The 19,207-nt window shown below is 29.5% G+C and overlaps 2 protein-coding genes across 2 annotated transcripts; one reads left to right on the top strand and one right to left on the bottom strand.

Moving 5' to 3' along the window:
- The first annotated feature begins 2,704 nt into the window (after nt 1–2,704).
- Nucleotides 2,705–4,703, top strand: LOC107908226 (transcription factor MYB1). Its single transcript, XM_016835464.2, has 3 exons — nt 2,705–2,869; nt 2,967–3,096; nt 4,020–4,703. Exons 1-3 carry the CDS (start codon nt 2,737–2,739, stop codon nt 4,510–4,512), a joined length of 756 nt encoding a protein of 251 aa, XP_016690953.1. The 5' UTR covers nt 2,705–2,736; the 3' UTR covers nt 4,513–4,703.
- A 7,587-nt stretch (nt 4,704–12,290) lies between these two features.
- On the bottom strand, nt 12,291–13,292 carry LOC107909338 (dof zinc finger protein DOF3.4). Its single transcript, XM_016836820.2, has one exon. It carries the CDS (start codon nt 13,211–13,213, stop codon nt 12,458–12,460), a length of 756 nt encoding a protein of 251 aa, XP_016692309.2. The 5' UTR covers nt 13,214–13,292; the 3' UTR covers nt 12,291–12,457.
- Nucleotides 13,293–19,207: the final 5,915 nt, after the last annotated feature.

Below are 19,207 nucleotides of genomic sequence, written 5' to 3'. Positions count from 1 at the left end.
TTGATTTCCTTCGCTTCGGTTTATTTTCCTGAATTAATTAATATATAATTTTGTTAACAAGGCTTGTTTGGAATATGGTTTCTGTTTGAAACACTTGCTTGATTAAGAAAAATTAATAAATAAACTTTTTTATTATTTAATTGGATTTTGGACTGACTTGATAATAAACTATTGCACGTTGGTATTGAAAGTAGTAAAATCATTTAATTAATTTAAACTTTGGAATTCGATTGAGTTTTAGTTCGATTAGTATCAGTATTGTTGTTAGTGTAGAGGACGTGAGTTCGAGTACGTTGAAACGTATTATCCTCCTACTTGAGAGATGGAGAGAAGTTATGGGAAATTTTAGGCATTATATAAAAAAACAACCGATATAACGAGATAACAAATTTCAAATTTTCTATAAAATTAAAAAAATTCATCACTTATGTATTAAATAATAATGTATATAAATAAAGAAGATTATATACAGAAAGAGCCAAAGTAATATAAAATTTCAAGTCAAACTCCTAACTAACAACAACTTGAAATTAAAGGACCGTTAATATAATTTATGTTTTTTTTCTTGGGTATACTATTGTATTAATACAGTCAAACTTATAAAAAAACTATATTTTTTGGTACATTAAAAACTATATTAAATCTTATTAAAATTATAAAAATTAAATTATGACAGTGCATGATGTGGGTAGTGGCAGAGTGTACTGTATTCGTTAAAATGGTAAATTTTTAATTTAAACCTTTTATAATTTATATAAATATAAATTAATAATGGTAAAATTTTATTTAGTTCTCAAAAATGATAAAAATTTAATTTAATCCTTTAAAAATTATAAAGATATAGGCTATTAAAGTGATTAAATTACTTTTTTACTATCATAAAAATATATAATTTAATTCCGCCAAAAAAAAATTCAGGCTCCGTCAATGGATGTGGATAAAAAAAGTTATGCCTAAAAGCAAATGGTTGAAATGATGAAGTCTATAATGTCTTAGATTTAAATTTGTGGATAATTTTTAAGTTTAAATTGAGGGAGAATGTCTAAAACTATACATGAACTTTGGTGCAATATGTAATTAGACCTGTTCATGGGCCGGACTACCCACCCAAAATTTGAGAGAGTTTGGATAAAAATATTAGGCCCAAAAAATGGGCTTAGGTAAAAAAATTAGGCCCATTTAAAATATGGACTAGGCTTGGGCTTGAATATTTAAGGCCCGAGCCCAACCTGACCCGACTCAACCTATTTTTAAGTTTATAATACTTTATATTATGTAATTTGTAACACATTAAAAAAAATAAACCTACACTAAAGATATAGGGTTTAGGATTTTAGAGTTTAGGATTTAGGGTTTAGCACAACTTTTCTCCTAAAAGTAATTTTCAAGCCAAAAGTGCTTATTCACAACAATACTAAACAAGCCCTTAGTCTTAACTCGATTGATATCGACATTGTTGTCAGTGCAAAAGATGCAGATGCAATAGAGCTTTTGGTCTTCTTTTTTTATTTTTTGTAGATACAATCCAACAACAGAATCAATGTCAGTAGAAAGAAAGAGCGAGAGCGAGAGAGAGAGAGAGAGAGAGCAACAAAAACCCTTGGAGAAAATGAAAGAATGGAGAACCAGAGAAAAAAAAGGGAAAGTACCATTGGATTAGGGATGAAAAAGTAATTAAGCACTCAAAAGTATTTTTAGGAGAAGAGAAGCTAAAAATTTTAGCTTCTCCATTTGGCCAATTTGGCCAAAAGAAATTTTGAAAAGCCAAAAATCTTACAAAAATGTTACCTTTTTAGCGCAACTTTTCTCCCGAAAGTGCTTTTCAAGCCAAAAATGCTTATTCACATCAATACAAAACAAGCCCTTGTTAAGATAAATGAATTTGTTAGAATGCAGTTACAGGAGAGCTGAGTTGTTAGCTAGTCTGTTAAGAGAAGTTGAGCCTATAAATACTCTAAATGAGCCTTATGTAAAACTAAGTTTGAAATCAGAATTTAGAATAAGAACTTTCACATTAAACCTTGCATTTCTTCATGGTAAACCTGGCTTTGATACCATGAAGAAATGCAAGGTTTAATGTGAAAGTTCTTATTCTAAATTCTGATTTCAAACTTAGTTTTACATAAGGCTCATCTAGAGTATTTATAGGCTCAACTTCTCTTAACAGACTAGCTAACAACTCAGCTCTCCTGTAACTGCATTCTAACAAATTCATTTATCTTAACAGCCCTTAGTCTTAGCTCGATTAGCATCGACATTGTTGTCAGTGCAGGAGGACGTGGTTTTGAGTGTGTTGAAGAACATTATCCCCGGCCCTATCTAAAGGTTGGTGCGAAACTATGGGTAATTCTAAACATTATATCAAAAAACATATAATGAGATTAATATTAAAAAAATTCTTGTAAATGTGAACACATACCTACCTTTAATTCTCTCATTTCTATCCTCATTTTCATTCCATTCTCTTACATGAATGCATATATAACTCTTTTTTACCACACATAAAACAAATTTCCACATCTTTAAATAATCAAATGCCAATTCTCTCTTTTCATACTTCTTTTTCAAGCTTTTGCCTCTCACCTATGTTTTAAACCTGAAGAGATTCCTTGAATACAAAGTAGTAAATTAACAGCTGTCATATTTTGAAGCTAGCAGACCCCACTTTTATCTATATAAATGTCGTTGAATAGAAGAAGGGGAAGAATATTGGGTTGGGAAGAAAGAGCTGAAACAATGGGCAGAAAACCATGTTGTCTCAAAGAGGGAGTTAATAGAGGAGCATGGTCTGTCAAAGAAGATAAACTTTTAAGCAACTACATTAATCTCCATGGTGAAGGACAATGGAGAACTCTCCCTCAAAAAGCCGGTATATATATATATATAATAGCAAACTCTTTTTTATTTCACTTCATAACCTATCTTCTTACTCTTGAATGTGCTGGTTTTTATGGCTGAAAAACCAGGCTTGAATCGATGTGGGAAGAGCTGTAGGCTACGATGGATGAATTACTTGAGACCTGGTATTAAGAGAGGTAACATTTCTCCTGATGAAGAAGACCTTATCATTAGACTTCATCGTCTTCTTGGTAACAGGTAACTTCTTTTTCGTTTTTTTTATATTCTAGTCTATTTCTGATTTGAGTCCCTCTATTATCTTAAGGCCCCTCCAGAAATGGTTTTTAATTTGCCTGCTCTAGAAAATGGTAAAATTTTAAATTAATATATTGATAAAATTACATTTTTAGCACCTTCAAAAGTTTATAACTTAATATTTCCCCCCTCAAAAATTTTTTTGAACGTCGCCTCTTATCATTATCAATTAACCATTAATTTACACTTTAAAGATAGCAATTAACAATGTGTTATCAATTTGGAGCTACTAATAACATTATAAAAGTAGAGGCAGAGGTGAAGGTAGAAAATAATTTTTTTGGGAGGGCATGGAATCAAGTTATAAATTTTGATAAGAGTTAAAATTACGATCGAAGCCAAAAAAAATTTTAAGGGCGAATGAAATTTTAATTTTTAATAGTCTATATATTTATAATTTTTAAAAGATTAAATCAAATTTTTATAATTTTAGGGGAGCCAAAATATAATTTTACCTTTACTAATTTAAAATTTTAAAAAATTAAAGGACCTAAATAGTAATTTTAGGGGGGGCAGGGCCTCTGCCAGCCCTCTTAGATTCGCCTTTGGTTAAAATGTAATTTCACCATTGTATTAGCTAATATCTTTATAATTTTTTAAAAAATTAAATTGAATTCTTATTACTTTTAGGGGCAAAGTGTAAATTTATCATTACTAATTTATAGATTTATACATTGTAAAGGGTAAAAATGCAATTTTCTAAGTTTTGGGGGTTAGGCCCTGCCTCTCCTCCCGCCACCTGATGGAATTATATCAAACTAAATTAGAGGTTAAATCTTAAATTTTTCAACATAGTAGAGGCACTATAACTAAATTAGACCTTTTAATTTCTTGAATTTTTTTTTATATATATTGGAATTTTGCAGGTGGTCTTTGATAGCCGGACGGCTTCCAGGACGAACAGACAACGAGATCAAGAACTATTGGAACACCATACTATCAAAAAAGTTGAATGCCGATGTTTCAAAGAAAACATCTGAAAGTGAAGACATGGAATCTGTCGGAAAATATTTATCGGCCGGCATTATTACTCCGGTTGTACCAAAGGCCACTCGTTGCACTAAGATTTTCTTCTCATCTGACGAAGTTCAACACTTGAAGAACGACCAATGCCCTACTTTGTCAACCCCGACGGATACCGATGATGGGTTAACGTTGGAATCTTCCAAGGATGACGATGTTCCCGACATGGATAACGCTTTGGATTACTTTGGTTTCTCACAAAATGGGATAGCGGACGTGTTTGAGAACAGTAACATGCTCGAAAGTGATAAGCTTGCACCAATGTTTGAAACGAAGTTCAATAATGACTTATCATCTTTGCTTGAATTCGAAGATGATTGGACAAATTTTTTGTAGTCGATTAAACTATCCCTTATTCTAAGTGCTTACAATATCTATTTTTTTCACTCAAAAAAACTAAATTTATTAAATTAGTCACTCCACTATTAAATAGTGACACTGACTGACGGAAGTCTAATAGTGCATTTTTATGTTGGTTACCAAGTAAACTAAGATATTTTATATATATACAAGTAACAGCATTATGGAGATCCTTGAATTAAGAGTTGGATTATATTGTGTCTCCCTTACTAAGAAAAAGGTAAATTAGGTCTTGGACATTAGATCACGAAGTAAACTGATCCTTCTGTTAAAAATTTCATTCATTTCTACAGTTAAAAATTGGTCCATGTATGTCAGTATGAGATACATGTGGCATGCAATGTGTAACTATTTAATTATTTTGTTAGCGAAACTAGTTTATAATAGCAGAAACGGATGAATTTTTTGTGGACATGAGTCTGAAGAGGTCCTACACATTCTTAGAGATTGCCCTGCTGCTAGAAGCATTTGGTACAAAACCGTTCTAGATGGAACACTCTCAAGCTTTTACACCGAATCTCTTTAGGAATGGATAACGGGCAACTTTCAGATGCATCAGCCTTTTTCTTTGGTTGGGATTTATTGGCTGTGTCTTTTTGGGATCATCTCTTGCCTCTTGGTGTATTTGGAAAAACTGCAACCTGTTTACCTTTCAAGGTAAGGTATTTCATGGAGCACTGACGAAGTTCTTAAAGTTTCTTTTAGCTAGGCAAGACAATATACCTTTGTTTTTAAGTCATCGACACATAGAATCCAAAGGTCTTTTGATAGTTCACCTATGGAAAAAAATTGGGCGTGCTTAAATATGGATGGTTCCATGAGACAGGATGAAGGATTTGTTGTAGCAAGAGGCTTAGTGCGTGATCAAAATGGTAGATGGATCATAGGGTTTAACAGGTACTAGGGAAATTGTATAGTGACATAGGCTAAACTTTGGGGTATCTTGGATGGGTTAAAGCTTATCTTAGATAGAATATTTGAAAGGGTCTTAATTTAAACAAATAGTCTCGAGGCGCGCCTTTAGAATCTCAAACTCAACACTCCTCAGAAGAATTCAACATATCCCTCAGGAGGAAAACACAATTGCAGATAAACTTGTCAAGATGATTCGTGATAGAAAGTCAAGTTTAAGATTATTTGAGGATCCTCCTTTGAAGGTCTAGTTTTTTGAGTCTGTATCTTGTATTTTTCATCAATTTTTTTATTAAAATACCCTCTCATATACAAATTAAATTATATTTTATGAAGGCATCTTTATCTTTTTTATATAATAAATCAATAAAAATTTGGTCATAATAAGATTTGAACCCAAATCACCATGATAAACAATTAATTTTACTATTGTAACCAAATCATCAATTAATTTTTATATAAATTTTTAATAAATATATTTGTTGCATATTTTTTACTCATATTGCGATTGTGTCATAAATCTAATAATAATAATAATAATAATAATAATAAATTTTAAAAATTATTGTGTATAAAGAAAAATAATATAAAATTAATCCATAATATATTAATATTTTATAAATTAATTTTTTAAATATTAATTCAAGCTAGTTAGGTAAGAATTTGCAGAATCTTTATCCAGAATCTAGCTCAGCTAGTGGGCTAATTTTTAAAATTAATTAATAATAATAGCTGCTACAATTTTTACATGCTAGACATTTATGGTCCACCTCAACCTAAGTAAAATAATGGAAATATGTTGCATGTACATTATATATTGGTTGACTTTTTGTATGGTTTTGGTCTCATTTGATCTGTCACATTAATTCGAATTAATGTAAAATAAAATAAAATATTGAAATTATTTAATAAAAATAAATATATATTTTTTAAATGACTTAATTCACTTTCTCTGGGGGGAGACTTAATTCACTTAGGGCATGGTTTTTTCCCCTTATACAACATAATTTCTCTCATTTAAAAATTATTGTTTTCTATGCAATCAAATTTAGTATTAATGTATTTTAAATAAAAATATTTAAACATTAATTTTAAAGTATTAAAATTTTATGTGAACTGGTACGAGTTTATATGCACTGGTATGAAATAATATTAATTGGAATGAATTGAAACACATCGGTACAATCTTTGCTGACCAAAATTTATTCTATTAACTTTCATCAAATCAATACTAAAACTTAAATTAAACACTAAAAAGTTAACACTGCTACTTTTAAATACCAAAATATATAACTTTTGTCAAATATAAGTACCTGATTGAATAAAAAATAATAGGAGTATCACATTAAAAAATTAAACTTGAATATTACATATAATATTAAACCTATTTTAAAATTAATTTTCATATTTTAACATGTCTAAATAAGAGTTTTGGATAAAGAAATCGAAATTTTCCTTATATTGTGACATCCCCATGACTGTGAAAAGTGAATCCAGTCATCAATTAGGAGACACCGGGACAGCATAAGTCCACAGGTTTAATGCTTCCAATAGAATTATAGAAAGCATAAAATTGTGGACAAAATTCAAAGGTCCAACCCACAAAATAAATTATGCTTTAAAGTTTGTTACTTATTACATTATGATTTTTTTTTATTAGGCACAAACCTTTTGTTATCAATTTCCCCATTGGGACAATTTGGACAAGGCCTAAGAGTATAGACTCCTTGGGAGGGGAACGACAGCAGGAAATTAGGGATCTCGTTGTATTTTTAAAGGTAAAATCATGGTTTTATCCTTTTAGAGTTTTCATTATTTCGAAATATGAATAGAGGTGATGCCAAATTTTTTTGTGTTAGAAGTTGAAACAAGATTCAAAAAATTTAGCCTTTTTTTTTTTAAATAATCACATTATAGGTTTCAATCATATCTGTTTTTTTTTACATAATGCCTAGAACTACCTATAACTCCTTCTCAACCCATAAATAGGAGGATAATGCACTTCAATGCACTCGAACCCACGTCCTCCTGCATTGGTAATAATATTCATGCTAATCAAACTACGACTCAATCGACAATTTTAGCGATTTAAAAGCATAAATTTTATACAAACAACTTTCTCTATAACAACCATCTATTATAATAGTATTTCATTATAATAACATGTTTATTTTAGAACCGTTTGTTTTTATAATTTTTAGGTTTAATGACAAATTTGGCCGCTAACGTTTTCATATTCTGTCAAAACGACCCTAATTGTATTTTTTTTAACCTTTTTTGGCCATCAACCTTTATTCTTTTTTCAATCTACTTTTAATAACAGATTTAATGAAAGTACCTTTAAAAAAGCTAAGGGGGATGATGTGGGATTTCATATAAGGAATATTTTTAATGAGATGTAATTTATTACTTAGATAACTCAAAAAGATAATGACATGAGAAAAACAATAAAATAAATAAATAATACATTAAATTAAAAAAAACAACTCTTAATTTAAAGAAAATAAACGTAATTATCTAAAAAAATTAATTCAAGGGAAAAACTTCTCAGTAAATAAGCATACGAGAGATTGAAACCTTTTGAAAAAAGAAAAAAAGAAAAATTGGAAATTTGAATTTATTCATTAAATCTGTTGGAAATACAATTAGGACCATTTTGACAAAACATACAAACGTTAGTGGCCAAATCTATTATTAAGCCTAATTTTTACAACTTTTCAACTATAACAATAACAATCCTATACTATGGGTTATCCTCTTTACAAAACAAGTTCTCTACAACAACCTTAGCCACTTACGTTAAATTTTAGTAAAATTAATTTTGTTCTTAACTGAAATAAAAATAATAAATTTTACATGAGCTATTATTTCAATGAAATGTTTAAATTTTATATAAAAATTTATTAATCATATATCATTAAATGACAATAATCTTTAATAATTAGAATTACATTTATACGTTTTATTTAAATTTCACTAATAAATATTAATAATATATTATAATTTTAAATTTTAAATTTTAAATTTTAAAAAAATTTAGATATGATCTAATTCTCGAATGTTATTAGAAGTGTCTTGACTATTGTCATAGGTGTATAACAATCGCCTCTCTAACTTTTAAAATTTTGATAGAAAAATGGATTATTATAAAGATGGTTGATTATATCTAAAAAAAAAAGTTAAATTAAACTATAAATTTTCGGGAAGTGCTAAAAGAAAATTATAACAATTTGAACTAAGCGAGGTAAAACCCTTGGTTGCCACCCTTGAATCTGCCCCTAAATTGATGTCTTCAATTTTATAAAATTATTGGTAGAAGGTAAGGGGGAATGGGTTAACCCAAGGCATCAACCTAAGATTAGATGTTAATGCAATACTTAAGTCAATATGTTTTGTGGTTGATGGTCATGTCAAATACATTTTTAGGGAGGCAAACGCAGTTGTCAATTGAATGGTGAGACTATCTATCAACAATGAATCATAGTTACAAATCTTCAACAAAGCTCCTATATTAGTGGAGAATGCAGTGCTAGGGGACATGTTTGGTGTAACCCATGACCCTAATTGTGTTATGTGATTTTTGTTAGCTTTAGGATAGTATTTTTTTTAACCTCATATGGGTAGGATTGTGAAGATTCGCTCGAAAAATGAGAAAATTTTAGTAAAAATACAGGTTTGAAAAATGAGCTTGAATAAAAAAATAAAGTCTATTTTTTAAACAGGCCAAGGTAGCTTTTTTAACCCAACCCAAATTTGCAAGAAAAAAATCCCGCTAGTTTTTGCTGCTGATTTGGTGTCGTTTCGCTTTTATATTGCTACTGTTTTGTTGTTATTGTCTGGTATAACTTTTGTTTTATTGTTAATTTTGCAACTATTTTAGCGGTATTTACTTGCTAAGTTGCATCTATTTTAGTATTATTTAAGTTTAGATATATTTTTTTAAAATTTATTTTTAATTTGTTGAGAAACATTAATTTTAATGTTTTTAGTATATTTTATCTATTATATATTTTAAATTTATTTTTATATAAAAATAATAATATAAAAAAATTAATACGAGCGGGCCAAGTCGAGTTTGGGTTTTAACATTTTTATTCAAACCGGACTTGAGTAAAATTTTAAGTCCATCTTTCAAGTCGGAGCCTTAACATAAAAATAAGGTCTAAAATTTTATTGAAAGCCAATCTAATCCAACCCATAATCATCTCTACCCAAATGAAATCAATGCAAGTCGTTCACCATTGTTGTCAGAAGTGCAAGCTTTTTAACTATTAGTTGGTAACATGGTATGGTCTGAGTGACATGGAAATTTAGTAAAAAAATATTTAATTAATAATACATAAAATAAAACTATCGATTTAAACCTATATAAAAACATTACAAAACTCGACATCTCAAATTTCATTAACTAAACCATTTTTGAAGAAAATCATTAGCATGATCTATTTGATGCATTATTTTTGTTTAGGCTATTGAACCTGCATTATCCATCTACTCGATCTCTGAGTGGATGCAATATTCAATGAGACCACCTAATGCGTAATTAATAGGTAAACTTTATTGTTGGTTCTATAATTTTTCTTTCCATTATTGTTCATATCCAAGAGTAATCCAATTCTTAATCTTATATAATTCACAAATTTAGCTACTATGTCTTGGCATTGGTCCCCTACATATCACCATTCCAAACCCCTTTACTCCCATAAACCATAACTACAAGGACGTCTGAAGTTAGCTCTCATTTCACATTATAAAAATGGCAATATTTCAGTTTTGGTCCTTCTTTATGCCTAGATTTGAGATTTAGTCCATTTATTTTAATTTCTAACCGAATTTGATTCTTATATTTTTATAATCTTATTAGCTAGTTCAAATAATTAAGATTGTTAACTATTAGGAGAAAAAAAATCTATGAGATGAAATAAGTGTTTTAAAAAAATACTACAACTATCAAATCATTAAAAATACTAATTATTTATACTAATTAATGAGGTTATAATAATAAAGGGAGTAAATTGGATCAAATAAAAAGTATACAAATTAATTCATAAATTTAAGTATAATAGAGTGATCAATACCACCATATGACTTAAGACCATCTATACCTAATACAATTGTTTCTTTATATATATATAGTAATTGAATGTATAATAGAAATTAAATATTCAACAATTTTTAATATTTTTTTACAGATCTATGTATATTACATATTTGAATATTAAACCCATTATGAAAGAACAAAGACAATAATTGCAAAATGCTTATTATTAATGCCAACTACTAAGGCTCTAGTGAAGAATAAAGTAGAAAAACAATGAACGCTCAAAATGTTTACACAATTTGGTTTTTCGATATTTGCAGGGTCGTCGAGGCTTTGCTCAGAGAAATAAGTCACTATCTTAATACCTCATACAACAAGTGATTACAAGAACTAGCACTCAATAGATTAGCAATCTCACTTTTGCACCTAAGATCTAGATTACTTTCATCTAAGTTTCCCCCTTGAAAACTTAGGATAAAAACCAAGTGATTCACTTGATTTCTTACAAAATGAACTCTAAAAAAACAAGTTCTAAATAACAAAAAATGTGCTAAACTTCTCCACACATTTTACCTACACAAACCATTAATATATAAGAGTTTAAGGCTGGTTAACATAAAAATTAATTACCATCAATCTTCCCATCAAAATAGTAAGATAATAAGCATATAAAATGTCTTCAATAAGTTCAAGATAACTCTTCAAATTTTTAAGATACATTATCAGGTTACCCAAACCAATCCAATCTTCTCAAAATAGGAAAGTCGATTTGCTTGATCCAATCTGAACCAATATTCAAGATATGTTCCTATAGTAGGTTTAGATATTATATATGGGCTTACATATGTCCACATAATCAACAAAGAGCACATCCTAAAGATTTTGTTAACAAAAATTGTCAACTCCATATAAGACAAGTTATAAGGTTGAGCCATGTCATAGAGTAGAATGCACTAGGCTAGAAATTACTCTTCATAATTGCCTTAACAATAAAACTCATATTTGGAGCATGAATCCAAACTTCAATCCATCATAATCTGTCCAGATCTCATCAAATCAATTACTCTTTATATAAGGAAACAAAGGATCATAAAGTCAGCCCATATCTTATTAAATTGCATAACTCTATATATAGTGTATGTCAATCACATAAGAATCTAGAAAAATAATATTGTTTTATTCAATCTCTTCTCCATTAATAAACACGAGATTGTCTGCACAAAATCCTCAAAAAAAGATACACTACTCCTTAACACTACTTGTAAATTGCCTCAACATATTATTTGATATTAATTCATAGTGCATAGGAATATGAGGCAAAAAAATTCACTACTTACATTCACTTTTATCTTAATACAAATATTTTAGATATTTAAATTTTAATCAGAATTCGAATCACTCATAACACTAAATATTTTAGATATTCAAATAGGATATTCATTTTTATTATTTAAAAATAATTTAATAAATTTTAATGTTTTTAAAAATCTAATTAATATATTTTATTTTAAAAATCAAATCAATTCACAAAATTATTATATACCATTGGAAAACATACCATATGGATAATTGATTTTAATGGACATGATGAAAGAGATAAAGGCATAAACATTATTAGACAAATTTTAACTGGCATTCCATTTGATTAAACAAAAAGCCATTTAACCATCAAATCAACACCGATGATTGGAAATTTTGAGAAAAATACCTAGTAGGTTTAACATATCAACACCAAAAACTACACTCACATCATTTTGATTTAAGTTCATGTTCCTAACATAAAGATGGTGGAGAATACAACTACAAGACAAAAACAAATCCCATGGCATTAAGTCACCAAAGAGCAAATAAACAAAAGGGTTATATAGTCCTATTTGTACTTTCATGTAGCTAGTAAATTAGTACGAAAGTTAACCTTGTACTAGAAATTAACATGAACAATGAACCCCCCAAGAGAGGTGATGATATTCACTTGACCCCATTGGCAGGGGTTGAAATAGCAAGATCAGGCCAAGAAAAACAATCCCCACCAACAAATCCAGTCTCTGCACCTTCAAACTGCCATGCATTCCCCATCCCCGTGGCAGCTCCACCATTACCACGCCCACCACCACCACCAGCGGCTCCTCCATCTCCTACGCATGGCAAAGGCCACATTCCTCTTCCAAGCCCAAACCCAACATCATCAAGTGATGGAGCAATACCTAGCCCAAACCCACCAAGTGCTAGAAATCCAGGTCCTTGGGTATTCAACAATGAAGTGAAACTTCCAAATATATTGCTTCCTTTGGACTCTCCACCGATACTAAAGCTTCCTTGGTTGGCTGAGATTGGCAACAAAACCGGGGTAGCAGGTAATGGGAAGCTATTATAACTGGTTGTGGTGGTGGGGGTGGTGGTGGTGGTGGTGGTGGCGGCACTAGCAGCAGCATTGGTTGTGGAAAAGCTGGTGGTGGTGCTAATGTTGCTACGTGAACGCTTAGCATTTTTCCTAGTGCCACCGCCAATAGGGATGTCCCTAAGTGTACCACCATGAGTCCAATAACGTCTACACGACTTACAGAAATAACGAGGCTGAGAAAAGTTGTAGTTGTTGTAATAACAAAACTTCGTGTTAGTGGAATCACACCGTGGGCAAAGCAGTTGTTCTTGTTCTGGTGGTGGGGCGCCATTGTTAAGCCCCTTGTTAAAACGCCTACTTTGATCTGCAGAACTGGATGGCATTTTCAAACCAAAACACAAAAGAACAAAACAAGCTTAAGTTAGAGAGTATTAGGGGGGGGTTATGGGGGAAAAATGAGACATGTTGTGAAGGGTTTATATTATAAGAGAGAGAGAGAGAGAGAGAGAGAGAAGAGTGAAGAAAACACAGGCTTTTTACAGTGTTTTGTTAGGCACGAGATTCTTTGATCAGTGACTCTACAGGATGAGGTCTGACGCTCTGTGTTGAGGGTCGGCTCCATCAGGAATAGCAATGCTGCATGATGTTGTTAGCTGTTTGATTTTGGATATTTTTTTTTTTAGTTTTTGGATTTGGATTTTGTAGAATTAGGTAAAATTACGGTTATGTTAAATTTCATTTTGTTTCATTTACATAAAATTAGTTAAATTAATTTTTGTATGTTCAATTAAAGAGTAAAATGATTATTTTTGTTAAAAATTTTATTTATCTCTACTATTAAAACTAGTCTAGCTAACTGAGTAACCAAATAGTTATATTTGGTGTGCCACGTGTACTTCATCTAGACATACAGAGACAGGTTTTTAACAATAAAAATGAATAGAACTTTTAATAGAAAGACCAATTTACTCTTTGATATAATGTGTAGAGACTAATTTACCTATTTTTTAGTAGGAAAACTGCGATCAGACTCCTAGGGATAGTAGGTTTATGCCTAGAAAAAAGAAAAATCTAAAGGCTAAATTCTACTATTAATTCCTATACTTGGTGAAAGTTATGGATTTAATCCATGCACTTTAATTTGATCAATTTTAGTCTTTGTACTTTTCGATTTGGTTAATTTTAGTCCCTGTACTTTTCGAATTCTAAAATCTTAGTTTGACTCAAACAATAGTAGTTAAATCCATTTGGTTATAGTCAATTACTAGTCTTGTACTATGCATACCGTTGTAAATTTATTTCATATTCTCTAATTTGATAATTTTAAGTCATTATACTTTTCGAATTTTGAAATTTTAGTCTTGATGCAAATGACAATAATTAATCCATTAACTGAATTTTTAGTAAGTAATATGTCGAAATAATAAGCCAACATGACATTACACATATGATACTATGTTTGCCGCGTTAAATTTTAGAAATAGAAGAACTTAATGAATTTAACAGTTATCATTTGGTGATGACTAAAATTATAAAATTTGAAAAGTATAACAACAAAAATGACCAAATTAAGAATAGGGATTAAATTCACAACTTTCATAAAATGTAAGGACTTATAGTAGAATTTAACCAAAACTAAATCTAATGGATATAAAGCAGTCAAATAAAGGTCCCATTTTGGATTTATGTAAATTAACAGTAGTGAAAAAGACGACAAAGTTCAGAGGATATACAAATTTGTCTAATTCTGATCATGGCAGTAACTAAATCATATTTATGGTCATAATTTTGAGGGTTAAAATAGGTTGTTAGTCCCTATACCCCTACAGAATTTGAGATTTAGTCCTTGTACTTTAAAAAGTTAAAAATTCAATCCCAAATCCTAGTCCAAGCATTATTGTTGTTGGTAGTTTCTAGCAAAATTTGTCAACCTAACATGTGTTTTTTCCTTTAATTATATACCACATCATATGAGGACATTTTAATTACTAAGTCAAATTAACAAAAAAGGTAACGATGTTAATGATTGGATTGAAATTTTTAAATTAGAAGAGTAGGCGGACTTAATTTTTAACTTTTTAAGTACATAGATTAAATCTTAAATTTTATCAAGTATAAAGACTAATAGCATATTTGAACCTGCCACTTTCATAATTAGGGCCGAGTAAAAAAAATAAAAAAATCGATCCAAACAGATGTTGTTTGGGTGATTTTGGTTCACAAATTAAAAACTGTAGTTATCCAAAATGAACTAAATTTTTAATTTAATTTATAATTATTTTTAAATTTTTTATAATGTAAAAAATAAATATTTTTATTTAAAATAGTAAAAATAAATAAAAAATAATATATAAAAAATATTTTTCAAAAATGTAATTATTTTTTTATTTTCTTGAAAAATTAACTTTTTCGTTCAAAATAATAATAATAAAACTTTGAACCCCTAAACCCTAAACCCTACACTTTATCGGATAATGTTCAAAAAAAGCTTATTTTATTAAAATAAAGTTCAAAAATTCAAACCACAAAATTAAAATGAAAAAAATCAAGAATTGAACTAAAATGAATTATCATAAAGGGTTTAAAAAAATTGACCAAATCGAAAACTCACTCTTATTTATAATGTTGCTAGTAGATACAAATTGATAATTAGTTGTTGTCATTAAAATGATCACATGAACTTTTTTTGTTTATCGATATTCAATCATATAATGAAGGTCACTCAAAAATCTAGTTAATCATGTTCAACCGATAATAAATTTACATGTTAATCAGATTGTTTTAAAAAATAAGTTCACATATTCATTTAATAGCAACAACTAAAGATTTTTCTAATATATGATATTATTTAAACTCTTAACTGAGTTAGTGTCATGAGTAAACCGAGCACAAGTTATATTTTTAGAATGATACTTTTATCTTCTTATATCTTAAATGAAACCAATAAAAAATTACAAATTATATAATTTGAACCCATGCCATCAACATGACATAAAATCTCAATTTTACATCTACAACCAAAACTTCAACTTGATTTCTTTTGTAAAATTTTAATATTATTACACAACATTGTTTACCTATGTTGCTAGAATCTACATTATTATTTAAATCATTGGGTTGATATCAAAAGTCAACTTAACACCTACTCGACTGAGAAAATTTACTAAAACACTCTTAATTTAAAAAGTAATTAATATTATTATAAATATATTTTTATTTTCTCATACCTTTATATAATTTTCAAATAAACTAATCGGAAAAACAGAGAATCAAATATAAAATCACAAATTTATATAGAAATCTCTTATGGCTGTGAGCCGCCGGAGAAGGATTGGTAAGGGCCTTGCCTCCAATTTTTAATTTTTAAATTTTATATAATTTTAAGTTAATAAATGATAAAATTATATTTTAATCTTAAAATAACACTCATAACAAAATACAACTTAATTTCAACTTAAAAAAAATTTTAGCTTCGCCGTTCTTCTCACTCCACCATTGATGATAGGTGTATTAAAAATTTTCATTCAAGTAACTGAGAAGTCCCTTCCAATCCACCGTTTTTAATTTGCTAAAATCAGAAGTAGACCATTTCAACAACAAATTTGTTCCCTATGAATAAAACTTTGGGGGTGCAAATTGTGGCATTGCCATCGTCCCAACAATGAAATAGACCGAACTGAAAGTAGTATAGACAAAGCATGCCAAAGAGTTTCAGCTAATAATGTCGAATTCCCGACAGGTTCTGGCCGAGCAATGGGGGGGGGGGGCAAAAGAATTCGAAACAAACTGGAGTTTTGATGGTCAAAAGAGTAAGAGGATAGAGATTGATGGAAGGGGTGGTGGGGATGGGGATAGTACAGACAGAATCCTGAGTTGTCGGACAGCGTGGGGTTCAATTATAGGGTCACCCCCTCTGATTTTCCGACACCTCATGTCCGTATCAGATTCCTGGTCCGTACCTTCCGGTCCTTTCCCGATCTTCTTGCCGGATTTCTCGCCCCTACTGTTACTGTTTCGCTGTTAGCCTTGGATTGCTTCTCTTTGTTTTCGATGTTCACCGTTGATTTAGCTTCACGGTTCTAGACCCAGCAGGAACCCAGGGCTGCCATTGCAGGAAGAGATGCTGTCCTATAATCTGGTGTTGGATAAAATGAACAGTGTCCTAGGTTTATGAACCCTCTGTCCCTCTATGAAGAATCTTTTGCAAAAGATTACAGAGTTTATTATGAAAGGGCTAAACAAAACTTAATATGTTTCATGTATTACAAATGGAGCCACTTGATTTGATTTTGGTAAATACTTGCGTGTTTATACTATTCCTTAATATTTAGGGTAAATTACACCCAAAGGTCACCAAACTATGCCATAATAACTTGTACTTTTCAAAAATTTGGAATTTAGTCCCTATACTTTTATTTCTAGAAATTTAGTCTATCTACTTTCCAGATTTCAAAATTTTGATCCAACTGTTAATACTATTAACTTTTTTTGTTAAATTAAGATTAATTACAACGTCTTTTTTTAATTATCTGGCTACCAAGTTTTTTTTTTCTATTTCAAAATATCATACCGACAAATTTAATAAAAAAATTCAATAGTATCAACAGTTGAACCTGAATTTTTAAATCTAAAAAGTAGAAGAACTAAATTTCTGAAAATAAAAGTATAAGGACTAAGTTAAAATTTTTGAAAAACATAGACTTATAACATATTTTAATTGGAAGTATATTCTTGAATAAATTAAAAATTAATAATAGTGAGCTTGGGACACCTTTATTTAATGTCTTATTCGTAGCATTGATTTAATACTATATCTTAATCAAGCATCAATTCAATTATAAGAAAATAATTTAAATTCAAAATAATTTTTTTTAAACTTATTTATTACAAACATAAATTATTCCGTAGGTTTTCATACCACATCACTCATGATCTCATCTAATAATATAATGCTACGTGAAATGGGTAATTAAAAGAGAAATGAAGGAGAACCATGTATGATGGCTTAATAGTCAGTATGTTCATCATCTCAGGTGTGGCTTGAATTCAAATCATGTTAGTCGCAATTGTTGTAATTAAAAAAAGAAAGAAAGGAAGGCAGGAAGGTGATGATTTGAAAATTATAAGTTGGCAAAAATTTTAATAACCTGTAAAAATATTCCACATAATATTATATTATTAGATGGGATGATGAATAATTTGATAAGGACTTACCTAATATATTTTCCTTACAAATCTTAAACCTAAAAAACCAAAATTTCAAATTTCAAATTAAACCTCATCCATCATGAGTGTATATTGGGCCAATTTTGGTAAGTCAAACTTTTATAGCTGAGCTTTGGGTTTTTCTTGTGGGCAGCATCCTTCACCATTTAAAAAAAGGGGCCAATTCAAATGTTAGCCCCAAATTTATGTGTCAGCTCCAACCCAACACATCCACAAGACTGGCCCCAATAGCCTACAACATCAAAGTATTATATAACTTCAACAGGATAATTATAAATCCCGAATATAAACCATAAAATTATGATAAAAAATATAAAAAATAATTATTTAATTTTATAGTAATTAAATTTTAATTTAATGATAAAACTAAAAGTTTTAAAACTTTTAAGATTTTAAGTTCAACTCTACCTTATTTTTATCATATTTTTATTATCATGGTTTGAGTGTTTCTATTATAACTGTCACACTAATTCACGAATCGTCTTTTTTTGTATTTGAAGTTAGATTGTATTTTAACATTTTATTAAGAAATTTGGGTAAAACAATTCTTATACGTTAGATTAAACAGTAAACGGTTAAAAATTGACGTAGCTAGTTGAATAATCAGACAGTTACATATGGTGCGCCATGTGTATCTCATTTTAATGTATAAGGACAAATTTATAACAATAAAAATAAATAAAAAATTTTAGTAGAATAACCAATTTACTTTTTGATCTAATATATAATGATCGATTTGCCCTTTTTTATTATTAAAAATGACAAATTACAATCTGACTTCTTATTTTTCACATTTAGGATGTTTTAAAATCTGTATGGTCGGAAAATTTTAAAGACATGGCAAAGTATAAAAACATTGATTAAATCCCGCATGGTTTGAGCATTGAAGACTGAGAAAACCTTTGGAACATTGGTACTCGGCATCAATGGCAATGGCATGGCATGCAGTATATTAATGAAAAAACAATGGAAACTCTTAGCTCAGACTGTAAACTGGCTTTAAGTAACTGTCGGAACCAAGACCAGATATTAAAGCATATGTTTTCAGACCAAAGGCTGATAGTCTTAATTTTCTACACGACAAAGTTAAAGCATTAATTATGCTTAGGAAGCTTTATGATCATTAATTTCATTACATATATAACATCAAT

This window comes from Gossypium hirsutum, chromosome D03 (genome assembly GCF_007990345.1).
Source record: "Gossypium hirsutum isolate 1008001.06 chromosome D03, Gossypium_hirsutum_v2.1, whole genome shotgun sequence".
NCBI lineage: Eukaryota > Viridiplantae > Streptophyta > Magnoliopsida > Malvales > Malvaceae > Gossypium > Gossypium hirsutum.
Note: the sequence above shows the minus strand (reverse complement) of the source record. Positions and strands in the feature narration are given on the sequence as shown.

Coding starts and splice junctions, on each gene's coding strand:
- LOC107909338 (XM_016836820.2), bottom strand. CDS start 13,213: ATGCCATCCAGTTCTGCAGATCAAAGTAGGCGTTTTAACAAGGGGCTT.
- LOC107908226 (XM_016835464.2), top strand. CDS start 2,737: ATGGGCAGAAAACCATGTTGTCTCAAAGAGGGAGTTAATAGAGGAGCA. Junction 2,870..2,966: donor AACTCTCCCTCAAAAAGCCG/GTATATATATAT, acceptor CTGAAAAACCAG/GCTTGAATCGATGTGGGAAG. Junction 3,097..4,019: donor CATCGTCTTCTTGGTAACAG/GTAACTTCTTTT, acceptor GGAATTTTGCAG/GTGGTCTTTGATAGCCGGAC.